The 22183-nt window shown below is 54.4% G+C and overlaps 1 protein-coding gene across 1 annotated transcript in view; it reads left to right on the plus strand.

Annotated features, from left to right (window-relative positions):
- The window catches only part of PLXNA2 (plexin A2), a 229112-nt gene that overhangs the window by 199301 nt on the left and 7628 nt on the right, over nucleotides 1-22183 (plus strand). Inside the window, exons 15-27 of the mRNA XM_068986380.1 lie at nucleotides 1079-1215; nucleotides 2069-2236; nucleotides 2367-2460; nucleotides 6599-6838; nucleotides 7454-7597; nucleotides 7872-8106; nucleotides 10851-10993; nucleotides 11634-11902; nucleotides 13756-13822; nucleotides 14214-14360; nucleotides 14999-15158; nucleotides 15512-15615; nucleotides 21182-21281. Of these exons, the coding sequence (XP_068842481.1) occupies nucleotides 1079-1215; nucleotides 2069-2236; nucleotides 2367-2460; nucleotides 6599-6838; nucleotides 7454-7597; nucleotides 7872-8106; nucleotides 10851-10993; nucleotides 11634-11902; nucleotides 13756-13822; nucleotides 14214-14360; nucleotides 14999-15158; nucleotides 15512-15615; nucleotides 21182-21281 (2008 nt within the window). The remainder of the gene's footprint in view (nucleotides 1-1078; nucleotides 1216-2068; nucleotides 2237-2366; nucleotides 2461-6598; nucleotides 6839-7453; nucleotides 7598-7871; nucleotides 8107-10850; nucleotides 10994-11633; nucleotides 11903-13755; nucleotides 13823-14213; nucleotides 14361-14998; nucleotides 15159-15511; nucleotides 15616-21181; nucleotides 21282-22183) is intronic.

The raw sequence follows: 22183 nt of genomic DNA on the forward strand, positions 1-22183 counted from the left end.
TGCCTGGGTCGGGAAGATCCCCTGAAGAAGGACATGGCAACCCCCTCCAGTATTCTTGCCTGGCAAATCCCATGGACAGAGAAGCCTGGTGGGCTACAGTCCATAGCATCGTAAAGAGTCAAGACACAGCTGAAGCGACTTCGCACTCACGTGTGCATACACACATGCAGCCCACCTCCCGCATCTGAGAGGGTCTTGTGTGAGAAGCAAACTCAGAAAGACTAGGTGGAGAGAGAGTGGCAGAGTGACGAGCAGGGAGGGCTCCAGAGATCACGTCGCCCTCCTCCTCTCTTGACAGAGTAGCAAGCAAGACTGCTTGCCAGCCCAGACCGACGCAGAAACTTGCTCCAGGAGTGAGTAGAACTTGCTTGCATCGCGTCGCTAGTGAGTGGCTGATGCAGACTAGAGTTCACATTGCGTGGTTGCTCAGTTAAATGCACTTTCCACTCCACTCTGCTGCCCACTAGGCAGAAACAATTTCTTTCTGATGCATTCTAGGCCAATGACATTTCTTTTAGGCTTCAGGGTGATTGTTACAATTTAATGGGCTTAGTAGAACATCCCAACCAACGATAGGCCATCCTCCTGGTGAAGGTCGGGGAAGCCAACATTACTGATGAGTGCCTGCACCAGGCACCCTGCCGTGCCCCTCTCAGGCTGAGGGACGGCTCAGAGGACGTGAGCTTGGACCATTAACGGAGACTCTTGGTGGCCCAGTCCAGACAGGGATGCTTTATTCAGCACTATCGATTTTGTGCCAAAAAAATCAGTACTGCTGCAGATAGAGAAGCATTCTCAATTGTTCTCAATTTGTAAACTAATTGATAGATTAGTCAGTGTCATCTCTGCCTTCCCATCAGGGTTATGAGCAGAAGACTCCCCGGAGAGTTAATTACTTGCCAAGCGTGGCCTTTCTGCCTTCCCTGGATATGCCCGGAGCCACCTCTTAGAAAGGGTCTCAGCTCCAGGGTGGGCAGAGAGTGTCTGGAGTTCCCCCTTCTGTCTGTTTAAGCCTAGCCTGGGCTTCTCCCTGTGGGCAAAGCCTGAGCCGTGATCATGTCTCTGCTTCCTCCCAAAGAACCCTTCTGTGCTGTCGCTCAGCCCCACCCGCGGGCCTGAGTCTGGAGGCACCATGGTGACCATCACGGGCCACTATCTCGGGTCTGGAAGCAGCGTGGCCGTTTACCTGGGCAACCAGACCTGCGAGTTCTACGGGTGAGAGGGGCTTGGAGGAGCTCTCGGAGACCATATGTGTGCGGGCTGTGCACACATACAGGCACATGTGTGTGCAGGTTCACATATATGCCCGCCCCACCATCTCCTAGCCCCAAACCCTGCTCCAGTCACTGTGAGAAATGCCTGCCAGTAGTCAGTTTGAATCGCATCATAAGGGCTAAATAGTCCTACAAACACTTGGAAGTGAGGCCCATGCGACCTGCTTCTGAGCAGGGCTCCCAGGAGCGCTCAGCCGCCATCAGGATCAAGCATTCATTAGGTCCCCACTGTGGTGACTCCAGAAGCATGGCCTCTGTCCCCACGCGACGCACAGATGCCTCCTCGGGGCACCTCTCGTGTGTAAAAATTGAAGCCTGGGGATGTAGAGAATCCAGAGAGAATTCTGAAAGGGATCCCTAGGTGGGAACCCAGCTTGCTCAATAGACCTCCGGCCTGGACGGTACACGGCCTGGGCCAAGACGGTGTGTTTTCTGTGTTCGCTTTTCTGCGTAGTACATACTCCATGTGTCAACTGACCAACCAGACTCCAAGCACTGGCTAAATAGTCATGTTTTAGAAAAATCCAGAAAGACAGGCATTCTCCCAAACCCCAAGGAGCCGTGCCCCTGCCCCACCTTCTCTAAGCCCCTTCTCCAATTGGCTGCCTCCCCAACCCAACCAGAGTTGGAGCTCAGGTAGAAAGAGACACTGATACACACTGCTAAGGGACGTTCCCTAGCCTGGAGTAGAACAGGGCAGAAGAACCCATCCTTCAACTCGGGGAAAGCGCCTTCTCAGGCCAGAGGCCGCCCCGCTTGCCCCAGCTCCTAACCCTCCTGCGGTCTGCCTGCAGGCGGTCCATGAACGAGATCGTGTGCGTCTCGCCCCCGTCGTCCAATGGGCTGGGGCCCGTCCCCGTCTCCGTGAGCGTCGACCGGGCCCGAGTGGACAGCAACCTGCAGTTCGAGTACATAGATGACCCTCGGGTGCAGCGCGTCGAGCCCGAGTGGAGCATTGCCAGGTTAGGCGGAGGAGGCGCCCGGCCGCCCCCCGAGCCCCTTCCGCCCGGGGCGGCTCCGCCCGCGTCCTCGCGGAGCGCGGGGGCGGCTGCAGAGGGCTGTCTCCCTCACCCAGCCTCTGCTTCTTCCCAGTGGCCACACACCCCTGACCATCACGGGCTTCAACCTGGATGTCATTCAGGAGCCGCGGATCCGCGTCAAGTTTAACGGCAAAGAATCTGTCAACGTGAGTACCGGCGCGTCCACCCGGCCCTCAGGAAACGCGGCTGTGGGTGTGTTTGGCAAGGTCATGGGGTCTGTTAGCACCGGGGCCTTCGTTTGCCAGAGCAGAGTCCGCAGTCATGGCCCCAAACACCGGGGCCTCGCAGTGGTTTTTATAATTACAGTATAACTATTGCTTGTCAGAAGGTCGCGTGACTCCTTATCCCAGTAGGGCTTCTGAGCCTCGGACATGGTGCCAAAGGGCTCCTGTTTTCTGCCATGTTCCCTTCGAGGTCTGATAAGAGGAGTGTGAGAGGGTGAAGAAATTCTGGCTGCAGATTCACATGTTTTCAAATTAGAAATAGGACGCTGCCATCTATTAGCTGTACACCCATGATAAAGTTGTTTAACCTCTCTGATCCTCCCTTCCCCAGCTAGAGATGCTGATGATAAGACTCTCCTCATGACTCTGTAAGATGCAATGAGGCTGGCACTTGATAAACACTAGTCACTGCATGCAGATAAGTCCATCCTGGTTGCTAAGACGATCAAGCTGAACATTTCACTTCGCTGTCCTGGGCAGAGCCACGTAATTTAATTTTTTTCCCCTACTGTGGATTTTTGTGACGTTAAAAAAAGTTCTCTATCGTAAATGCAGAATGTCTGCTATGTTGTTATAAATTTTTTAGTTTGTTCCACTGGCTCCATCTTTCTCTTTTCAGTCAATATGCTCTAAAACATTACTGTATTCATAATTATAGTCCAGGAGATGCCATTATGGCCATCATTTTTCACATGAGTTACTATTATTACTGCTTTGACCTTCTGGAGATTGACGAGGCTGAGATGGAGATGGAGAAGGTGGTGTTGCATCAATGTTCTTTTTCCTGACGCATTCCCAGCATGCTTGAAGCTTCCCTGGGAAACACAGAAATACACGAAATGACAGACTTGCTGGAAGGTTAGATCTGGAAAGTTCTCAGAAATCATCTGGTCCAAACTTATCCTCATGTAGCTTAGAAGATAGGGCCAGAAGGGAGTAATGACTTACCCCTAGACATGAAGGAGGCAGGTGATAGGGCTAAGCTCAGTTCCACGCATCTGACTCTTGGTAACTAGACTATGTGAGATGCTGGTAGGCTTGACGTTCCATCGTGCCAGAGGCGTGGGATGCCACTCTGTCACCTCCAGCGCACATCGTGGTAACAGCTCTGTGGCCTAGACAAGCACATGACTCTGTGTCCCAGTGGAGAGCTTGATACCTGAGCAAGAGAGACTGTGTCCCCTTCCACTTTCAGGCTGAGGCCACCGCCCACCTCCTCCTGTCCGCTGTCTCTAGGAACTGGCCAGCCTGGGGAGGGGGCACAGTCCCTCCAGGGTCAGCAAGACCCCAGAGGTCAAAGCATCAGAATGCAGAAAATAAAAGACACGGTTCGTCTAGCACAGAGGGAATTTTGTAGGATGAGTACATGACTGAGAAGGTCAACCTCCAAGGCTGCATGGTTAGTCCCCAGGAAGCTGTTTGAAGGGAAGACAGAGCTGGGAAGGGCCCCTCAACAGCTGACATCCTTCTGAGAATGCTTGGGTCTTACTGCCCTCCCCAGGATGCGCTGGCAGGAATCTCCCCAGCAGTCCCCCCCGCCCATCCCCCAGGACCTCAGTGCTTCAAGGAGTTAAGAAGCAGCCTCTCCCTCTAGAGAGATGGGGGGCCCTGAGCACCAGCAGTGACCTGCCTGGTGTCTTTGGGCTGCAGCCTAGAGGAAGGGCCTGGGGGTGCATGTCGCCAGCAAGCCGGTCCCGGGAGGGAAAGCCAGTCCGCTCTGCCCAGTGCCTTCCCGTTCAGGGGTGCTGGGAGAGAACTGTGTCCCCTTGGCCCTGCCTGGAGCCCACCTCACCCTCAGGCCCTGGCGCTAACCCCCCAGCCTCTGGGTTTGGAAGCAGCCCCAGGGGGACGGGCCAGAGCGCAGGCCGCCAAACCCAAAGGAATGTTTGGCAGGCAAAGTGCCGATGCAGCACCGGGCAGGGAGCAAACAGAGGCTGTTTGTCTGGGGGTGGTTTGCTCATTCTCAGAGGAGCCTCGTCCAGGGGCACCGGAGCGAGCGGAGAGGAGACGGGGCAGGCAGGGCGGCAGCACTCAGGCTGGGGGTCTGTCCCACGGACCCCGGGGTGGCTGGGGGTCTGTCCCACGGACCCCGGGGTGGGACCCCCAGCTCAGCTCCTCCGCCTGTTTGACAGCACCTCTGTTTCCCTCTTGCCAGGGTGTCCCCAGCTGGCATGTGAAAGGGACTCTGGGTTCATAGGGGGCTGCTGAGGGGGCCTGAGGAAGGCGGGGTGGGTACTGCTCTCTGACGGCACGGAGCCCTCCTGAACTGTTTGCTTTAAACACTTCAACTCCCCCTGGAAAGGGAGGGTTAAGGCTTGGAGCGCTGACCTCATCTCCATGCAAGTGTCTGCTTCTTCTGCCCTCTCACACACCGTCTTGTTTTCCAAACGTGAAGACCGGGTTTGTGTATGTTGGCCGGACACACAACACGTGTGGAGCTGCCAGGACAGCGCGTACTTGAGCAGGGTTCCCACACATGCCCCTGGCGGTTGCTGGGACACCGAGCCTCCCGCAGCCCCAGCAGCTGCAGAGAGCGGGACGGGAGGAGTGGGGAGGGGTCCTGACCGAGCTTGGGCCCTGGGGCGGGGTCTCCAGTCAGGCTGCTGCCTGGGCAGCCCCCAGACCAGCCGGCAGAGGAGGGCCAGCTCAGCAAGCTGTTAGCTGGAGACCAGGGCCCACCCAGGAGGAAAGGACATTGTGAACCCAGGGACGATACCACGGTCGCACCTCCATGGACAGTGAAGGGACCCTCGGAGAAGAGTGAGACCTTGACTAGAACATTGAAGGAGGTGAAGGAGCTTTTTCATCCATCACTATGGTCAGTAAACATTAACTGAACACCTACTGTGTGCTCGTCTCACACAGCTTCCCACATCCCATCACACACACACACACACATTTATATACACATACACACGCAGGACACACACACACACAGATACACACATACACACACACACACACAGACACGGACACACATACACACGACACACACATGCATAGACACAGATACACACATATACATACATATACACATACACACATGGACACATACATAGACACACGTTTATACACACATAATTTATACACACATATAAATACATATATACACACATGGACACAATACATAGACACACATTTATACACACATACACATGGACACACACATACATGGACACACATACACACATGCACACACATTTATACACACACATACACATACATACACACAGAGACACACATACACACACACATGTACACACGTGCATGACACATGCACACACAGAGACACAGGTATACATACATATACACACATGGACACACAGACACATATATATACACACATTTATACACACATACAAGTGGACACACACACATACATAGACACACACACATGTACACACACACAGGACACAGCTTCTGTTCTGATCTTTTCTTCATTTGTTCATGCCCTGTCATTCCCAGGCATTTGCTACGGTTTTTCTCTGCCTGGAACTTGATCCTTTACCATCCCCACTGTCTGGGAAAGTCCTACACATTCTCCAAGTTAAATTTCATTCATTTTTTCCAAAGGAAAGCTCCCATGAGTCACCCTCACCCTGCCTCAGGCCACGTGCGCTCGCACGCGCACACACGCACACACACACAGGCTGGTGCACACACACAGGCACCCCTAGAGTGCCGGGGACTCCCACATCCGGGCATTTCTCACTCCATCCGTGCCTTTAGCTGCTGCGGCCACACTGTGATGCTGGTTGGATCCTTGCCTCCGCCCTGGACTGGGGCCGTTTCACTGATGGCCCAGCTCCTGGGCACAGCACCTGGCACAATGTAGGTGCTCAGTCAGTGTGGGCGAATGAAGAAATAAAGTTAAAATGCACCGCTCCTCCTACACACACACACACAAAGCCAACAACAGAAAAATACAATTTCACAGCTCTTTTCCTGAAGCAAGTAGCTCACTAGAGACCGGCTAAACAAAGCAGAAGGTGGGACTAGGGCGTGTGGCCCCGCAGTGTCACCAGCTGGGTGTTGGAACACTGCGCTCTGGGCCCCGTAGGTGTGCAAAGTTGTGAACACCACCACCCTGACCTGCCTGGCACCCTCACTGACCACGGACTATCGGCCCGGCCTGGACACCGTGGAGCGGCCAGACGAGTTTGGATTTGTCTTCAACAACGTCCAGTCCTTGCTGATTTACAACGACACCAAGTTCATCTACTACCCCAACCCGACCTTTGAACTGCTCAGCCCTACTGGAGTCTTGGATCAGAAGCCAGGATCCCCCATCATTCTGAAGGTAGGAGCGCGGCATGGCCAGACCACCCCTCTCCCGTCCTGGCCTCGCCTCCCTTCAGTGCCCACAGGCTTCCGTCACTGCCAACGCCCTGTGAAGGGAGCTCAGGAATAGCTACAGACCCACGCAGTGACGTATCTTGAGCTTGGGATTCTCAAGGAACCCTGGGGAGTATTTTGTGTTCTTGCGGACATTGGGCCCCAAAAGCCTTGCAGTGCGTTGGAAGCAGCCACGTCCTTCATTGACCTCATCCGCGGCCACCATAACTGCCCTCGAATGTGAGGCGGTCACGGTGCCCGGTACCATCCCTCCAAGGGTGTGTTCCTCCACCGCTTCCAGCTCTCGCCCCTGCGGCCTCCCCTGCAGCGTTTCGCTTGTTTGCTGGTTGCCCTCTCCTTCCTCTCTCGTTCCCGCTCTCTCCTTCCCTTTCGTGCTCTCCTCCCTTTGTTTTCCCTTTTCCTCTCTGAATTGTGGCCGATGGACGTCCTCTCCGATGGAATGCCTCTTTGGTTTTTGCATCGGTGCCCTTGCCCTCTCTCTTTAATCTCTTCTTAAATAGGCAATTAACTTCTGTGTGCACGTGTCAATTATTCCTAATAAGATTGCTATTATCTGCAGGGCAAAAACCTTTGCCCTCCTGCCTCTGGAGGTGCCAAACTCAACTACACAGTGCTGATTGGAGAGACCCCGTGTGCCGTCACCGTGTCCGAGACCCAGCTCCTCTGCGAGCCTCCCACCCTCACGGGGGAGCACAAGGTTATGGTGAGCGAACCACCTCCTACTCTTCCTTCCCTCCTCACCTGGCATGTATGCTCTATCGCAGCCAAAGGGTTTTCCAGCTCCTCCACACCCCCTCATCCCAGGGCTCTGTACGGAAATGGTTAGGAGCAGAGGGCACAAGAAAAGAAAGGCAGGCGATCCGCAGGAAGTTGTTTGGTCGTCAGACTGCACTGTGTGGTTGTGGTTGCTCCTGTCCTTTCTGAAATGAGAAGGACTGGACGGCTCGACAGCGTCTGTGTGTGTGTGTCACACGCAGGTCCACGTGGGCGGGATGGTGTTCTCGCCCGGCTCCGTGAGTGTCGTCTCAGACAGCTTGCTGACCCTGCCCGCCATCGTGAGCATCGCGGCGGGAGGCAGCCTCCTGCTCATCATTGTCATCATCGTGCTCATCGCCTACAAGCGCAAGTCTCGAGAGAACGACCTCACTCTCAAGCGGCTCCAAATGCAGATGGACAACCTGGAGTCCCGTGTGGCCCTGGAGTGTAAGGAAGGTAAGTGGGGCCGTTCCTTCGCTTCCAGAACTGCTTTCCTCACCAGCCTTATTACCCCTCTTTTCTGAGACAGCTCTCATCTTTACTCCCATCTCGTCCACCCCAAGCTGTCAAGCTCCATTTTGACCTCTGTTTTCCTTTGAACTTCCTCTGCTCTCGGGGCCAGAGAAGTCCTATTGACATGCGCGCAGTGAGGCCCCAGGTCTGATCGCATTATTCTGTCCCGCTGTGCCCTGACTCATCCCACAGTCTGGCCACCTTCCTCTCTCCTGGGACAGCGGGTAGCCCTCCGTGTCCCCACGGGCAGAGCCTCCTGGGCCCTGTGGCCTCAGACTGTAGATCCCCACGTGGGAATGGCCCCTTTCGCCTGGCCCCCCTCGGAGTAGCAGAAAAGGCAGGAGAGCGCGTCCCCCCTCCTGCCCCGTCCCCTCCCCCAGGGCGTTGTCACCCTGTGCTGCCAGCTGAGCCTCTGAAGGCCACGTGCAGGGCATCTCAGACTGTGATGGTGGAGACTGTGCTTCCTCCATCTCCCAAGCCACCGCCGCTGCCAGGCGACTGGTGTACCTGGTGTCCCCTTGGGCTGAGGGCCCGGCAGACTCTCTGAGTAAACATCTCAATCAGGAATCAAAACACTTCTCTTTTTCTGCAAACTTTAAGATCAGAACAAGCCCCCTGTGAGGAGCTGGGCTGGGAAAGTGGGCCATGCCTCCCCCCTCTGCCAGAGGTAGGGCAAAGAGAGGAGGGGCAGGCTTGCCATCAAGGGGAAGCCCCTGCTGGCCAAGGGCCTGGCAGGCAGGGCACCCTGAGGCTGGTTTGGTGGCATTCTCAGTTGTGTGTGTGTGTGTGTGTGTGTGTGTGTGTGTGTGTCTGTGTGTGAAAAGATATGTAACATACAATTTACCATTTAACTGTCTAATCTCTATACCCTAGTGCTCTCCCCTCCAGTTCAGAGGCATTGTGTGCATGTGTGTGTGCAAGCAAGTGTGCATGCCTAAGTCACTTCAGTTGTGTCCAACTCTTTGCGACCCATGGAATGCAGCCCACCAGGCTCCTCTGTTCATGGGATTCTCCAGGCAAAATTGCTGGAGTGGGCTGCCATGCCCTCCTCCAGGGGATCTTCCCAACCCAGGGATCGAACCCCGGGATCTCTTCTGTCTCCTGCTTTGGCAGGTGGGTTCTTTACCACTAGTATCACCTGGGAAACTCCTCAGGGGTATTAAGTACATTAAGCATGTTACGCGACCATACCCACCATGCATCTCCAGACCTCCCTCATTTTCCCAGCTGAAACTCTGTACTCAGAGTGCTCCTCTCCCTTTGGCCCTTCTGCCTTCTGTCTCCAGAACTCCGGCTGCTCTAGGAGCCTCACAGAAATGGCATCAGGCAGCATCTGCCCTTTTGCAGGTTTATCTCCCTTAGCATCATGTCTCCAAGGTTCATCCACGTTGCAGCACGTGGCAGAATTTCACTCCTTTTTCAGGTTGAATAATTGTCCATCAGGTGTAGAAACCACGTTTTGTTTATCAGGTTATCTGTCAATGGGCATTTGGGTTGCTTCCACCTCTTGGTATCATGAATAATACTGCTGTGAATGTGAGTGTACAAGTATCTATTCAAGTCCCTGCTTCCAGTTCTTATGGGCATATATGTCAGAAAGGAATTGATGGGTCATAGGATAACAATTCTTTAATTTTTTGAGGAATCATCAAATTGGTTTCCAGAGCAGTGGTGCCAGTTTACTTTCCCTCCAACAAGATACGAAGGTTTGCGTTTTCCCACGCCCTTGCCAACACTTGTTCTTTTCCATTATTTACATTAGCCATACTAACGGGTGGAGCTTCCCTGGTGACAACAGTCTTAAAGAACCCACCTGCCAGTGCAGGAGAGGTAGAGATGCAGGTTTGATCCCTGGGTTGGACGATCCCTTGGAGAAGGGCACAGCAACCCACTCCAGTGGGAAATCCTATGAACAGCAGTGTCTGGCGGCTACAATCCATAGGGTCACAAAGCGTCAGACACGACCAAAGTGACTTTGCATACACACATACTAATGGGTATGAAGCGGTATCTCCTGGTGGTTTTGATTTTCATTTTCCCCCAAGGTCTTTGCATTCTGATTTTTTTCTTTTGCTGGGAAAAGGGGAGTAAAGCTGCCTATTCTGGTCTTTATTTGATCTGCTCAACCAGTCTCTCACCTATCTCTAGCATCTGTGTCACCTGTATGACCCAAGTCTCATGTGCTTCCTTCGTGTTAACAGCACGTGTAATACATAGAAAGAAAATTCAAAATTATAGATAAGCATAGAGGAAGAAATGGGCTTCCCTGGTGGCTCAGCAGGAAAGAATCCACCTGCAACGCGGGAGTTGCAGGTTCAGTCTCTGGGTTGAGAAGATTCCCCTGGAGAAGAGGATGGCAGTCCACTCCAGTATTCTTGCCTGGGAAAACCGATGGACAGAGGAGCCTGGTGGGCTACAGTCTGTGGGGTGGCAAAAGAGTCAGACACGACTTTGCAAGTAAAGACATACACACATGGAGGAGAAAACAGTATAGAAATCACCCGTATCCCCACCACCTAAAAAGGCAGTCTGGAGCTAGCTCACTCCCTCTGGAGGTGCACACACCCCACACACGCACCGTCTCTGCATCCCAGCCCGTCCTTCCTCCTTCACAAACGTCTCTGCCTCTCCCCTCCCCTGTCTGGGTTCCCCTCCTGAGTCTACCTGTCTCCCCTGTACCTTCCCAGCTTTTGCCGAGCTCCAGACAGACATCAACGAGCTGACCAGTGACTTGGACCGCTCAGGAATCCCGTACCTGGACTATAGGACCTATGCTATGCGAGTCCTGTTCCCGGGCATCGAGGACCATCCCGTCCTGCGTGAGCTGGAGGTAACACCTGCCTCCCTCGCCCAGCTGCCCACTGGGGACCCGGGGCCTGGGTTTCCTAGGAGACGCCCCGCAGCTGAGGAGGGTCATGAGTGAGGAGGAGAAACCGCCTGTAGAAGCAGCAGCACCACGGGGACATTTCTGAACAGGAAACTCACGGCCACGGGGGCACCCGGTTCTTCGGGATGATTCCAGGGGAAGGCTGACTGTCATTCTTTAATTAATGACTGAATTAATTAAGATTTGGCCTCATTTCCAAATGGATTTGAGGTGGCTTAAGGAAAGACCCATGATTCTGTGAGGTTTGCCCGTTCATTTCTCAGTTTGTTTTACTAAAGAGAGTACATCAGGACAGAGGAGGCGGAGGGGAGGGGAGTAAACCCAGCTAGTCTGATGGGGTGGCTCCCCTTGTGTTGGATCCTTGGCGCAATCAGATGTATAGCATCCTCTCTGGAGCCCAGCCCTCTCCACCCACTGGGAGGTCAGACCGCAGAGAGCAGGCATTCCTGCCTCTCCGGGGTGGGGTGGCTATCAGTGTCATGGAGAGGGTCCTAGAGCTGGTGTCATCATCAGCTGAGCCCCCCACCCCCGGGGAGAACCGGAAGCCCGTCCTCTGATGCCATGCTGCCAACCCCTGCCCCAGGTGCAGGGCAACGGGCAGCAGCACGTGGAGAAGGCCCTGAAGCTCTTCGCGCAGCTCATCAACAACAAGGTGTTCCTGCTGACCTTCATCCGCACCCTGGAGCTGCAGCGCAGCTTCTCCATGCGGGACCGCGGCAACGTGGCCTCGCTCATCATGACGGGCCTGCAGGGCCGCCTGGAGTACGCCACCGACGTCCTCAAGCAGCTGCTGTCCGACCTCATCGATAAGAACCTGGAGAACAAGAACCACCCCAAGCTGCTGCTCCGGAGGTCAGACCTGCACCCCGGGGCTGGGGAGGCAGCTGGCGTCTGGACAGGGACGTGGTGGGGGGCAGCACCCCTCCCCGGGAAAGCCTGTGTCCCTGCAGCCCCCCAGCGCAGAATCTCATGTTCCCTTCCCCAGACGGCTGGGCCATGTCCACAGGGGCTGGGCGTCCAGTGCATCTCAGCCTGGATCCCAGCGCGGCCAGCGGCTCATCATGAGGCCTGGGGCCAGTGGTGCAGCGTCTCTGCTGTTTAGCCCCCTCGTGAGCAAAATAACACTCACCTCCAAGTCTCTCTCCCTCCCCCTGTGTCTCGGGTTTCACTGTCCAATGCCATGGCACCTGTGGCTGTTAATTAAAATGAGAAAAATGTGAGATTCCGTCCCTCCGTTGCACTAGCCATATCCCGAGGGCTTGGTCCCCACCAGTGGCTGCCACGTTGGAAATGCAGGCAGAGGCTGTTCCCATCCCTGCAGGAGCTCTCCCTTCAGCACCCAGCTAAGGATTTGGTGCAGCCTGTGCCTTCAATGCCCAGCTTCTGGGATCTGAATCACCAGCACTTACCACCAACCCCACCCCAGTTGCCATTTTCCCGGCAGGGAAGAGGGTCAGAGACCTTGACATCCATCCCCCGACCCCACCGTCTCTGGAGGCCCCAGAGATCCAGCACAAAGAACCAGCTCCATGTCACCACCTCCTCCCTAGCCTTCTCCTAGCAAGGTCTCAGGCTTCCAGACCCCACGTGGGGTGAGGAGGGAGGAAGAATGGCTTTGTGTTATGAGTACAGAGCCCCCATTCTGCCAATCTGAGCATTAGAAACTCTCATTAAGAACTGTTGTATTTAAATTAGGGCTAATCTCAGGCATAATGCAGGGAGAGGGTGCTGGGAGGAGCAAACGGAGAAAGCTACAATTTCTTCTGCCTTTGTCACTGTCTCTCAGGCCCGGGGTTGCTGAGCCGCCCTGGCAAATGCCTGGGATTTACTGCGACTGGAGGGTATAATTTGCACCACGTGCAGGGAGTTAAAGTACTCCTCCAGCGTCCTCATCCCTGAGGGATCTGTCAGGACCCCGTTGTTCCTTCCCAGGTCCCCAGAGCTGCGGCCTGGGGTGGGCGTGGGGGTTGGGGGTGGCAAGGCTTGCAGAAGCAGATCCCCCGTTAGCTAAACGCTCATGCACACGGCTCTCTATGTGAGAGGCCGGATCCAGACCCCACGTGTCAGTGGTGATGACAGCTTCCGGTTCTAGGCACTCTTCTTACCGCTTTTTCTACATCGACTCATTCAGCCTTGACAACAGCCCTGTGGGGTACACAATGACGACGGTGGTGGTGGTTACCGTTATTAATTGTGGTTGTTGTTATTATGATTAATTCCCCATTTAGAAATGGGGAAACTGAATCCAGAGAAAGGGAAGCGACTTACTCGAGATCACACAGCCAGTCCACAGCAGAGTTGAGATCTGAACTCAGTCTGATTCTGAGTGTTTGGAGGGGCAGGCACCAGGAGCCTGCTAGATATGCATATAAAGTATTCAGACCAGGCAGGAAACCTCCGAGGGACAGAGAAACTGTATTTATCCCCCTGAGGCCAGAAGAGGGCTGGAGGAGGGTGTCATTGGCACCTGCATCTGTAGACCCAGAGTGCCACTCCATTTTCCCAGGAAATTGAGGCTCAAAAGGCAAAAGCCTCTGGCCCAAGGTCTCATGTCTTGCTATTGGGGCGAAGTCGGGACAGGACGCAGTGTCCTGGCTCCCAGCCCTGGGTTCTCTTGGGCCATAGTCCACCCAAAGAGCCAGGCACCCTCTTGGGAGCCCTCCATGAAGGACCTCCATGAAGGCTCATCCCTTCTGCCTCCCCAGGACAGAGTCTGTGGCGGAAAAGATGCTGACCAATTGGTTTGCCTTCCTCCTGCACAAGTTCCTGAAGGTGAGAATGCGAGTGGGGCAGGCACTGGGAGGTGAGAGCGGGATGGGGGAGCTGCCCCTCTGAGCCTGGCCGCCAGGGCTGCATGGATGCACCCCCAGCCTTCCCTTTGGAGCAGGAACTTACCTGGCCAGGTACCCCAAAACCACGCGGGCCTAGGAGCAGGGTCAGGAGAGGGAGGGAGGGGGAGGCAGGCTGGGGCCCGCTGCCAACGCCCACCTGTGCCCACTACCCACAGCCGCCTGTGCCCACCACCCATGCCCGCCTGTGCCCACAGGAGAGCAGGGTCAGGAGAGGGAGGGGGAGGCAGGCTGGGGCCCCGCCGCCCATGCCCGCCCGTGCCCACTACCCACAGCCACCTGTGCCCACCACCCATGCCCGCCCGTGCCCGCAGGAGTGTGCTGGGGAGCCGCTGTTCATGCTGTACTGCGCCATCAAGCAGCAGATGGAGAAGGGCCCCATCGACGCCATCACTGGCGAGGCACGCTACTCGCTGAGCGAGGACAAGCTCATCCGGCAGCAGATTGACTACAAGACCCTGGTGAGGAGGCAGGGAGCCTGGCGGGAGCCTGGCGGGAGCCTGGCGGGGCAGCGCAGACCTCCGGCTTCTGAGCCCCGCCCCGGCCTCTGGCTGCCAAGCCAGCCTGAGGGCTCTGCAGCGGGGCCGGGAGACCCGCCTGGGGGCCAGTCCAGGGTCCCAAGGGTGGGCACGCCAGCCTGGGCTCCTCTTCCCCATCTCATTGGGTGGACCCAAAGAGCTCCGATTGCCTCAGTTTACCGTAGAGTACCCAGCATCGGGCCTGGGGAAGTTGGCATGATGGGGAAGAAGTCTGCTGATTTCTAATGTAGAGACTTCAGGGAGGTGGGAGGTCAGCCCACCTGCAGCCACTCCTAAACCCTTAGGACGCCTGGACCCGGGATGGCAGCCTCCCCTAAGCCATCGGGGGCTACAGGGTGGAGTCCTGGCTCTTTGAGAAGTAGAGGAGTGGGCAGAAGGACCCAGGTTGCCATCAGCAGATGGCTGGGAGGTGGGAGAAACTGACACAGACAGACGGATGCTCGTTTCTCTGTGAAGAGGAGGAGCCTGGGTGAGAGACGGTTCCAGGGCTGCACTCCCCACCCCCAAATGACATCTTCGACTCACATCTCCCCTCCCCCACCCTCGATCACCACCTGCAGATTCTGAACTGCGTCAACCCTGACAACGAGAACAGCCCGGAGATCCCAGTGAAGGTGTTGAACTGTGACACCATCACGCAGGTCAAGGAGAAGATCCTCGATGCAGTCTACAAGAACGTGCCCTACTCCCAGCGGCCCAGGGCTGTGGACATGGACTTGGGTAGGAGCCCTGGCCTTGGGGGCACCGGGGCAGCTCCTGAGGGCACTGGGGCTGGGGGGGCGGGCTGGGAAGATGGGACGCCCTGCCCAGCAGATGGCCGCCCCTGGGGGCCTGACTGGGTCCCCCTCCCAGGTGGGGGGCCGGGTGAAATCCTTCTCCCAGGGCACTGCCTGCTCAGACGTGGCCGCCTCTCAGGAGGCTCCTCCCAGCCTTGCACCCACAGAGCCCTGGACGTCTTAAGTGCTGTCATTGTCCCCACTTCCGGGAGCCAGGGTTGCCAGGCCCCTAGAGAATGCCCCACGGGGCGGTCCTGGCCCCCGCCCCTCACACTGCTGCCCGCCCCCTCCTCCCAGAGTGGCGACAAGGCCGGATCGCCAGGGTCGTGCTACAGGACGAGGACATCACGACCAAGATCGAGGGCGACTGGAAGAGGCTGAACACGCTCATGCACTATCAGGTGAGGGGGCTTTGCGCCAGGGACCCAGGCCCTCCCGAAATGCCCCCTCCCTCTAAGGTTTGCTCTAAGGCCCTCAAGCCCTAAAAGAGTTTTGCTGTCATCCCTATCTACCGGGGAATCCCTGGTAGCTCAGCTGGTAAAGAATCCACCTGCAATGTGGGGGACCCTGGTTCAATTCCTGGGTTGGGAAGGTCCCCTGGAGAAGGGATGGGCTATCCACTCCAGTATTCTTGGGCTTCCCTGGTGGCTCAGCTGGTAAAGAATCCACCCGCTCTGCAGGAGATCTGGGTTCAGTCCCTGGGTCGGGAAGATCTCCTGGAGAAAGGAACAGCTACCCACGCCCGTATTCTTGCCTGGAGAATCCCACAGACTGTAGGAGCGCTATAGCCCATAGGGTCACAAAAAGTCGGACACGCCTGAGCAACTAAGCACAGCGCAGCACAACGCATCTCCCCTGTCTGACTCCTCCCTGAGTCCAGCACAGCGCAGCACAGCGCATCTCCCCTGTCTGACTCTTCCCTGAGTCCAGAGCGGCGATTCTCAGCCCCGCCTGCTGAGTGTCCAGACTCATCCTGAGACAGTGACTTAAGCTCTGGGGTCCGGTGGGACCTTCCCATCCTATACAGAATATAGCTCTTCTCGTGCAGAAAAATCGCATCTTTCAGGGACAGGTTCAGAGGCGCCTGCCACTTTCTCTGACTTCTGACTAATGCGGCTTACCTTCCACTTCACGCCCGCAACGAAGCAGGGAATTGAGTCTTAGTTTCTGCCGCTTACCCGCTGGTGTCTTTGCGGAAGCTGCTTAAGCACTCGCTCTTCTCATCTGTGAAATGGAGTTAATGGTGATCCCTGCCCCGTGAAGTGGTGAAGAGTAGCCTGAACATAGTAGGTAGAGCATTCAGCGCACCAGCAGACACACTGAAAGAACAGTCAAAAAAGAAAAATCCCAGCAAAAGAACAAAAGATCCGAGAGGTAGCAGCTCTCACTCTGCTTGCTTCGCAGGGTAACTGCTCACAGCTGGGGTCTCTGTAAGATTAAGCACAGGTAGGCTGGTAGGGATTCTTAAAAAAATGCTAAAATAGGAGCTGGAAAGGAGAGTCGGTGAGGGAAATTAAACCAACCAGAGGAAGCGCCTCGGGCTGCAGGACCCTGTGGGACTGCTTGATTAATAGCATCACCCTCTGTCCCTGCCTCACACGGGGAGGGTGTGCAGGGCTGGCACGCTGGGCTCTCACACACTGAGATGCCAAGGGCCAGGAGGCTGGGGGTCCTAAAGGCCAGCAGGACCTGGCTGGGAGCCTCTCAGCACACACAGAAAGCTAGGGGAGGGGCGAAATCCCCAAAACGTTCCCTTCCAGGCTCCATCCTCCTAGCTGACTTGCATTTGCCAGGCTGATACCTGGCCTGGACTCCCACCCTAAATGGAGACCATGAGGTATAGTGGGAAGAGAAGAGGGTTTGTGAGCGCTATTTAAACCTCTGCTTCCCCACTTGCCGGTGATGTGACTTTAATCTCCCTGAACCCTGAGCTCTTCATGAATGAATGGAGACGCGGTCCTGAATTGCGAATGTGGTTGGGGATGTTAGAAACCACAGGCGAGGTTTACCAGGATCTGTGTACCTCTCCACAGTAGCTATAATCACGCTGTTGATCCCGCCCCACCCCGCTTCACACTGCGGAAAGCATCCTGTAGCACAGTTGTAATGAACCAATTAGAACCGAAGAAGAAAGTGCAAAAGAAAAGAGCGTTGCGCCCCCAATTTATGCTTCTCAAAGGCAGCGACGCGCTGCTCCTCTGTCTTTGCTGCCCTAATGCTTAGTAACGGGCTGTCTGTCCTGTGACTCCCAGTCAGAAGAACGGAATATTCTTCATTACAGTGTTCATCACGCACAGCACTTTCAATTCCCCAATGTCATTTATCATTCATGTATTCATTCATTCCTCAAATATTTACTGAGATTTACTCTGTGCAAGGCACTTCCCACATGCCAGCCCTGAGTGACAGGGGACAACAGGGATTATTCTTCCCTTTGAGAGATGGTGGTGATGGTGGTGATGGTGAAGATGATGGTGGTGATGGTAATGATGGTGGTGATGGTGGTGATGGTGGTGATGGTGATGATGGTGATGTGATGGTGAAGATGATGGTGGTGATGGTGGTGATGGTGGTGATGGTGGTGATGGTGAAAATGGTGATGATGGTGGTGATGGTGGTGATGATGTGAAGATGACGGTGGTGATGGTGAAGATGATGGTGGTGATGGTGGTGATGGTGGTGATGGTGAAGATGATGGTGGTGATGGTGGTGATGGTGTTGATGGTGAAGATGATGGTGTGATGGTGGTGATGGTGGTGATGGTGAAGATGATGGTGATGATATGATGATGGTGGTGATGGTGAAGATGACAGTGGTCATGGTGGTGGTCATGGTGGTGATGGTGAAGATGACGGTGATGATGATGGTGATGGTGATGATGGTGGTGATGATGGTGGTGATGTGATGGTGGTGATGGTGATGATGTGATGATGATGGTGTTGATGGTGAAGATGACGGTGATGGTGATGATGGTGGTGATGGTGATGATGGTGGTGATGGTGATGATGGTGGTGATGGTGATGGTGGTGGTGATGTGATGGTGACAGCAGTGATGATGATGGTGAGGATGATGGTGGTGATGTGATGATGATGGTGAAGGTGATGGTGGTGATGATGGTGGTGATGTGATGGTGGTGGTGATGGTGATGTGATGGTGACAGCGGTGATGATGGTGTTGATGGTGAAGATGATGGTGGTGATGGTGAAGATGACGGTGATGGTGATGATGGTGGTGATGGTGATGATGTGAAGATGACGGTGATGGTGGTGATGGTGGTGATGGTGATGATGGTGATGGTGATGATGGTGAAGGTGATGGTGGTGATGGTGGTGATGATGGTGGTGATGTGATGGTGGTGGTGACAGCGGTGATGATGGTGTTGATGGTGAAGATGATGGTGGTGATGGTGAAGATGACGGTGATGGTGATGATGGTGGTGATGGTGGTGATGGTGAAGATAATGGTGGTGATGGTGGTGATGGTGATGTGATGATGATGGTGTTGATGGTGAAGATGATGGTGGTGATGGTGAAGATGACGGTGATGGTGATGATGGTGGTGATGGTGAAGATAATGGTGGTGATGGTGGTGATGGTGATGTGATGATGATGGTGTTGATGGTGAAGATGATGGTGGTGATGGTGGTGATGATGGTGGTGATGGTGGTGATGTGATGGTGGTGATGTGATGATGATGGTGAAGGTGATAGTGGTGATGGTGGTGGTCGTGGTGGTGATGGTGAAGATGACGGTGATGGTGATGATGGTGGTGATGGCGGTGATGATGGTGGTGATGTGATGGTGACAGTGGTGATGATGGTGAGGACGATGGTGGTGATGTGATGGTGAAGGTGATGGTGATGGTGGTGGTGATGGCGGTGATGATGGTGGTGATGTGATGGTGACAGCGGTGATGATGGTGAGGACGATGGTGGTGATGTGATGGTGAAGGTGATGGTGATGGTAATCATAATAACAACAGTAACCCCAGCATTTACTGACTCTCACTGGGCACCAGGCACTGCGCTCCACCTTTACTCACTCTAACACCTTTAATCTTCACAACAAACCTAGACACAATTATTATCCCCTTTGACAAAGGAGACAGTTGAGGCACAGAGAGCTTAAGTGACTTTCCCGAAGCCGTGTCACTAGTAAGTGCAGAGGCAAGGTCAGACCCCGCCAGGCATCTTGACCACGGCTTTGCATCATGTGTTGGTCGAGAGAAAAACTGGAGCCTAAGGACAAGAGCGATTTAGTGATGAGACCGGGAACTGAGTTGAACTGTGGTCATTCCAGTCACCTTGTGAATCTCTCTTTAGGTGACAACAAGCCATAAATGATAACGCAATCCATTCTCCCCAGGAGAATAAACCCTTGCCCCTGCCAAGCATTCAAGTATCATTTCTAGGATGCTAGTTGCAGAGTTCCTGAAAGATGGAGGTGGCGAGTTTCCCCTTTGTGTCAGACCTGGTGCAAGCTGCCCATGGTCCGCGGAGCTGCCCCCTCTGGGAAGTAACTATGCCTTGGCATCTTCCAGGCACTGTGAAGAGCCCTGGACCCTGCAGCTTTATGCCATCAAGTCAAAGCATTGCCCTCTTGTTATGCTCCCAGGAGTCAAAGGTCCTCGGAGCCCCTACAGGAGAAAAATCTGCATAACCTTAATTAACAAAGAGATTTTTAAAAACTTCCTGGGCTCCCGCAGATTTATAGGGAGGGTGAAATTAAACACCACCGCTAAAACTGGCTATCAGGGAATCTCGTTAGCACTAATGTTCATTTATAGTTTGACTTCCCAACATTTAATTCTTTTTTGGTGGGAGAGAGGGACTGACAATTTAAGACCCAGAAAGATGGTTTTACGACTGGTGCAGCTATAAATCAAACTTATAAAGTTCATAAAAATTGTTAAAATAAAAAATGGTTTAATAGGAATGTTTTATGGCCCATAACATTATTATAGCTGTTTTATTCCCTCTGCGTTAGGGGTTTAATTGGATCGCCACAATTCTGGGGATTCTCCATTTTTATTGGATGGAGGGTGATCTTAAATCAAAATGGCCCCAAATGTCTTCAATATGGCGCCTCATTTATCAGCCATCGCCCTGCAGGCTGGGTGCTGAGCCTCGGCACCCTCACAGAGGACATGCAAGACATCTTCTTTCTCTCTTGAGTCCCCAGGAGCGGCTGCCCTCTGGGGAAGCTCCTCAAGGTGGCTGAACCATTATAGGACCCAGGCCAGAAAAAAATCAGAGCCAAAGGGAAAAATGGGCTCAGACCAGGGTATCTTGAAATAAAATCCTGAATTAGAATGCGATGAGAAGAACACGTGCTCTGGAGCCCGACAGCCTGGTGGCCAATTTCAGCTCTATCGTATGTGAAGCGTGTGACCTTGAAGGACGAAGCTCAGCCGCTCAGGGCTTTGGTTCCTCCTCTGTAAAATGGGGACAGTCGTACGTAACTCACGGAACTGAAGGCAGGCTGGGCTACCCCAGCTCCCTCTAACAGAAACACAAACCACATGGATACCTTGACATTTTTTTACTAGTCACATTTAAAAAGTAAAGATGAACGGATGAACGTGATGTTAACGACGTTGTCTCTAACACCACTGATCTAAGATAATTGTCATTTAAACACGTAATCAACATAAACATTGCTAATGAGACAGTTCGTATACCTTTATTCAGCCTCAGTCATTGAAATTCAGTGTGTCTTGTACATTTCCAGCATACCTGAGCGCAAACACTTCCTGGGCATCTCCCTTTGGTCAAGTCAGACTGTAAAAGCCCAGCAGCTACAGGTGGCAAGTAGCTACCATACTGATAGCAGCAATGATTCTTCCTAGCATTCCTCACTTCCGCACCCTCTACCCCTACCTATTCCATCAGCTTCTAGAAGTATCAACAATCCCATTTCCCTAGGTGCCAACATCCACCCGAAGTGTCTCTCTCGTATCCTCCCCAGGTGTCAGACAGATCGGTGGTGGCCCTGGTCCCCAAGCAGACCTCCTCCTACAACATCCCCGCCTCTGCCAGCATCTCCCGGACGTCCATCAGCAGATACGGTGAGGACCGCAGAGGCGGCCTGGGCGGCCAGGGGCGTCTTCTGTGACTCCAGGGGCTGCTCCCCACCCCTGCGGACAGCGGGAGGCCTGTGCCGCTGCTGCAGCTGGCCTGCAATCAGAGGAGTCCGGAATGGCCCGTCTCCTCGGGGCTGTGGCACCAGATGGCACCGTGACTCTTTCCTTCGATAGCCCAGGTCTGATGGAGGCATCTGAAAGGCCCAGAACCAAGGAGGCCCTTGGATGGGACGTTCACAGAAACCAGTCCCAGTGTATGCTTACTGTCCTGGCTGAATCATTAACGTCCCCCTTTAGCTCTTGGTGATACGGACCAAATAACTTCCCTGGTGGCGCAGATGGTAAAGAATCTGCCCACAATGCAGGAGACCCGGGTTCAATCCCTGGGTTGGGAAGGTCCCCTGGAGAAGGAAATGGCAAGCCGCTCCAGCATTCTTGCCTGGAGAATCCCATGGACAGAGGAGCCTGAGGGGGCTATAGTCTGTGGGTCGCAGTCGGACACAGCTGAAGTGACTAACGCTTTCGCTTCGCTTCCCCTTTGGCTCTCAGTAGTATCTCGATGTGGGCATTGGGATGCCCATCCCAGGCCTTCCAGCCCCAAGTGCTGGGCCCCCAGTGCCTCTGAGGATGAGGTTGAGGAGTTCCGTTCCTCTAGTTCTGGGTGGTGCTAGGCTTCGAGCCGTCCAGCCAAAGGACCCTGCAGGCCTGAAGGCAGCAGTTGCAGGCGGGGCTCAGGCAGCTCTGTGTTCTGGGCCCTAAGTAGGAAGGAGCCTTAACTCCCGAGAGGGAGCTTTTCCATTCACAGACCCTTAGTGTCCACACTTCAATCAGAGCCCCGTGAGAATATCTGGCTGACATCCCACCTATTGATTGGTCTTTGCTGGAAG

Source organism: Capricornis sumatraensis, chromosome 14 (genome assembly GCF_032405125.1).
Source record: "Capricornis sumatraensis isolate serow.1 chromosome 14, serow.2, whole genome shotgun sequence".
Taxonomy (NCBI): domain Eukaryota; kingdom Metazoa; phylum Chordata; class Mammalia; order Artiodactyla; family Bovidae; genus Capricornis; species Capricornis sumatraensis.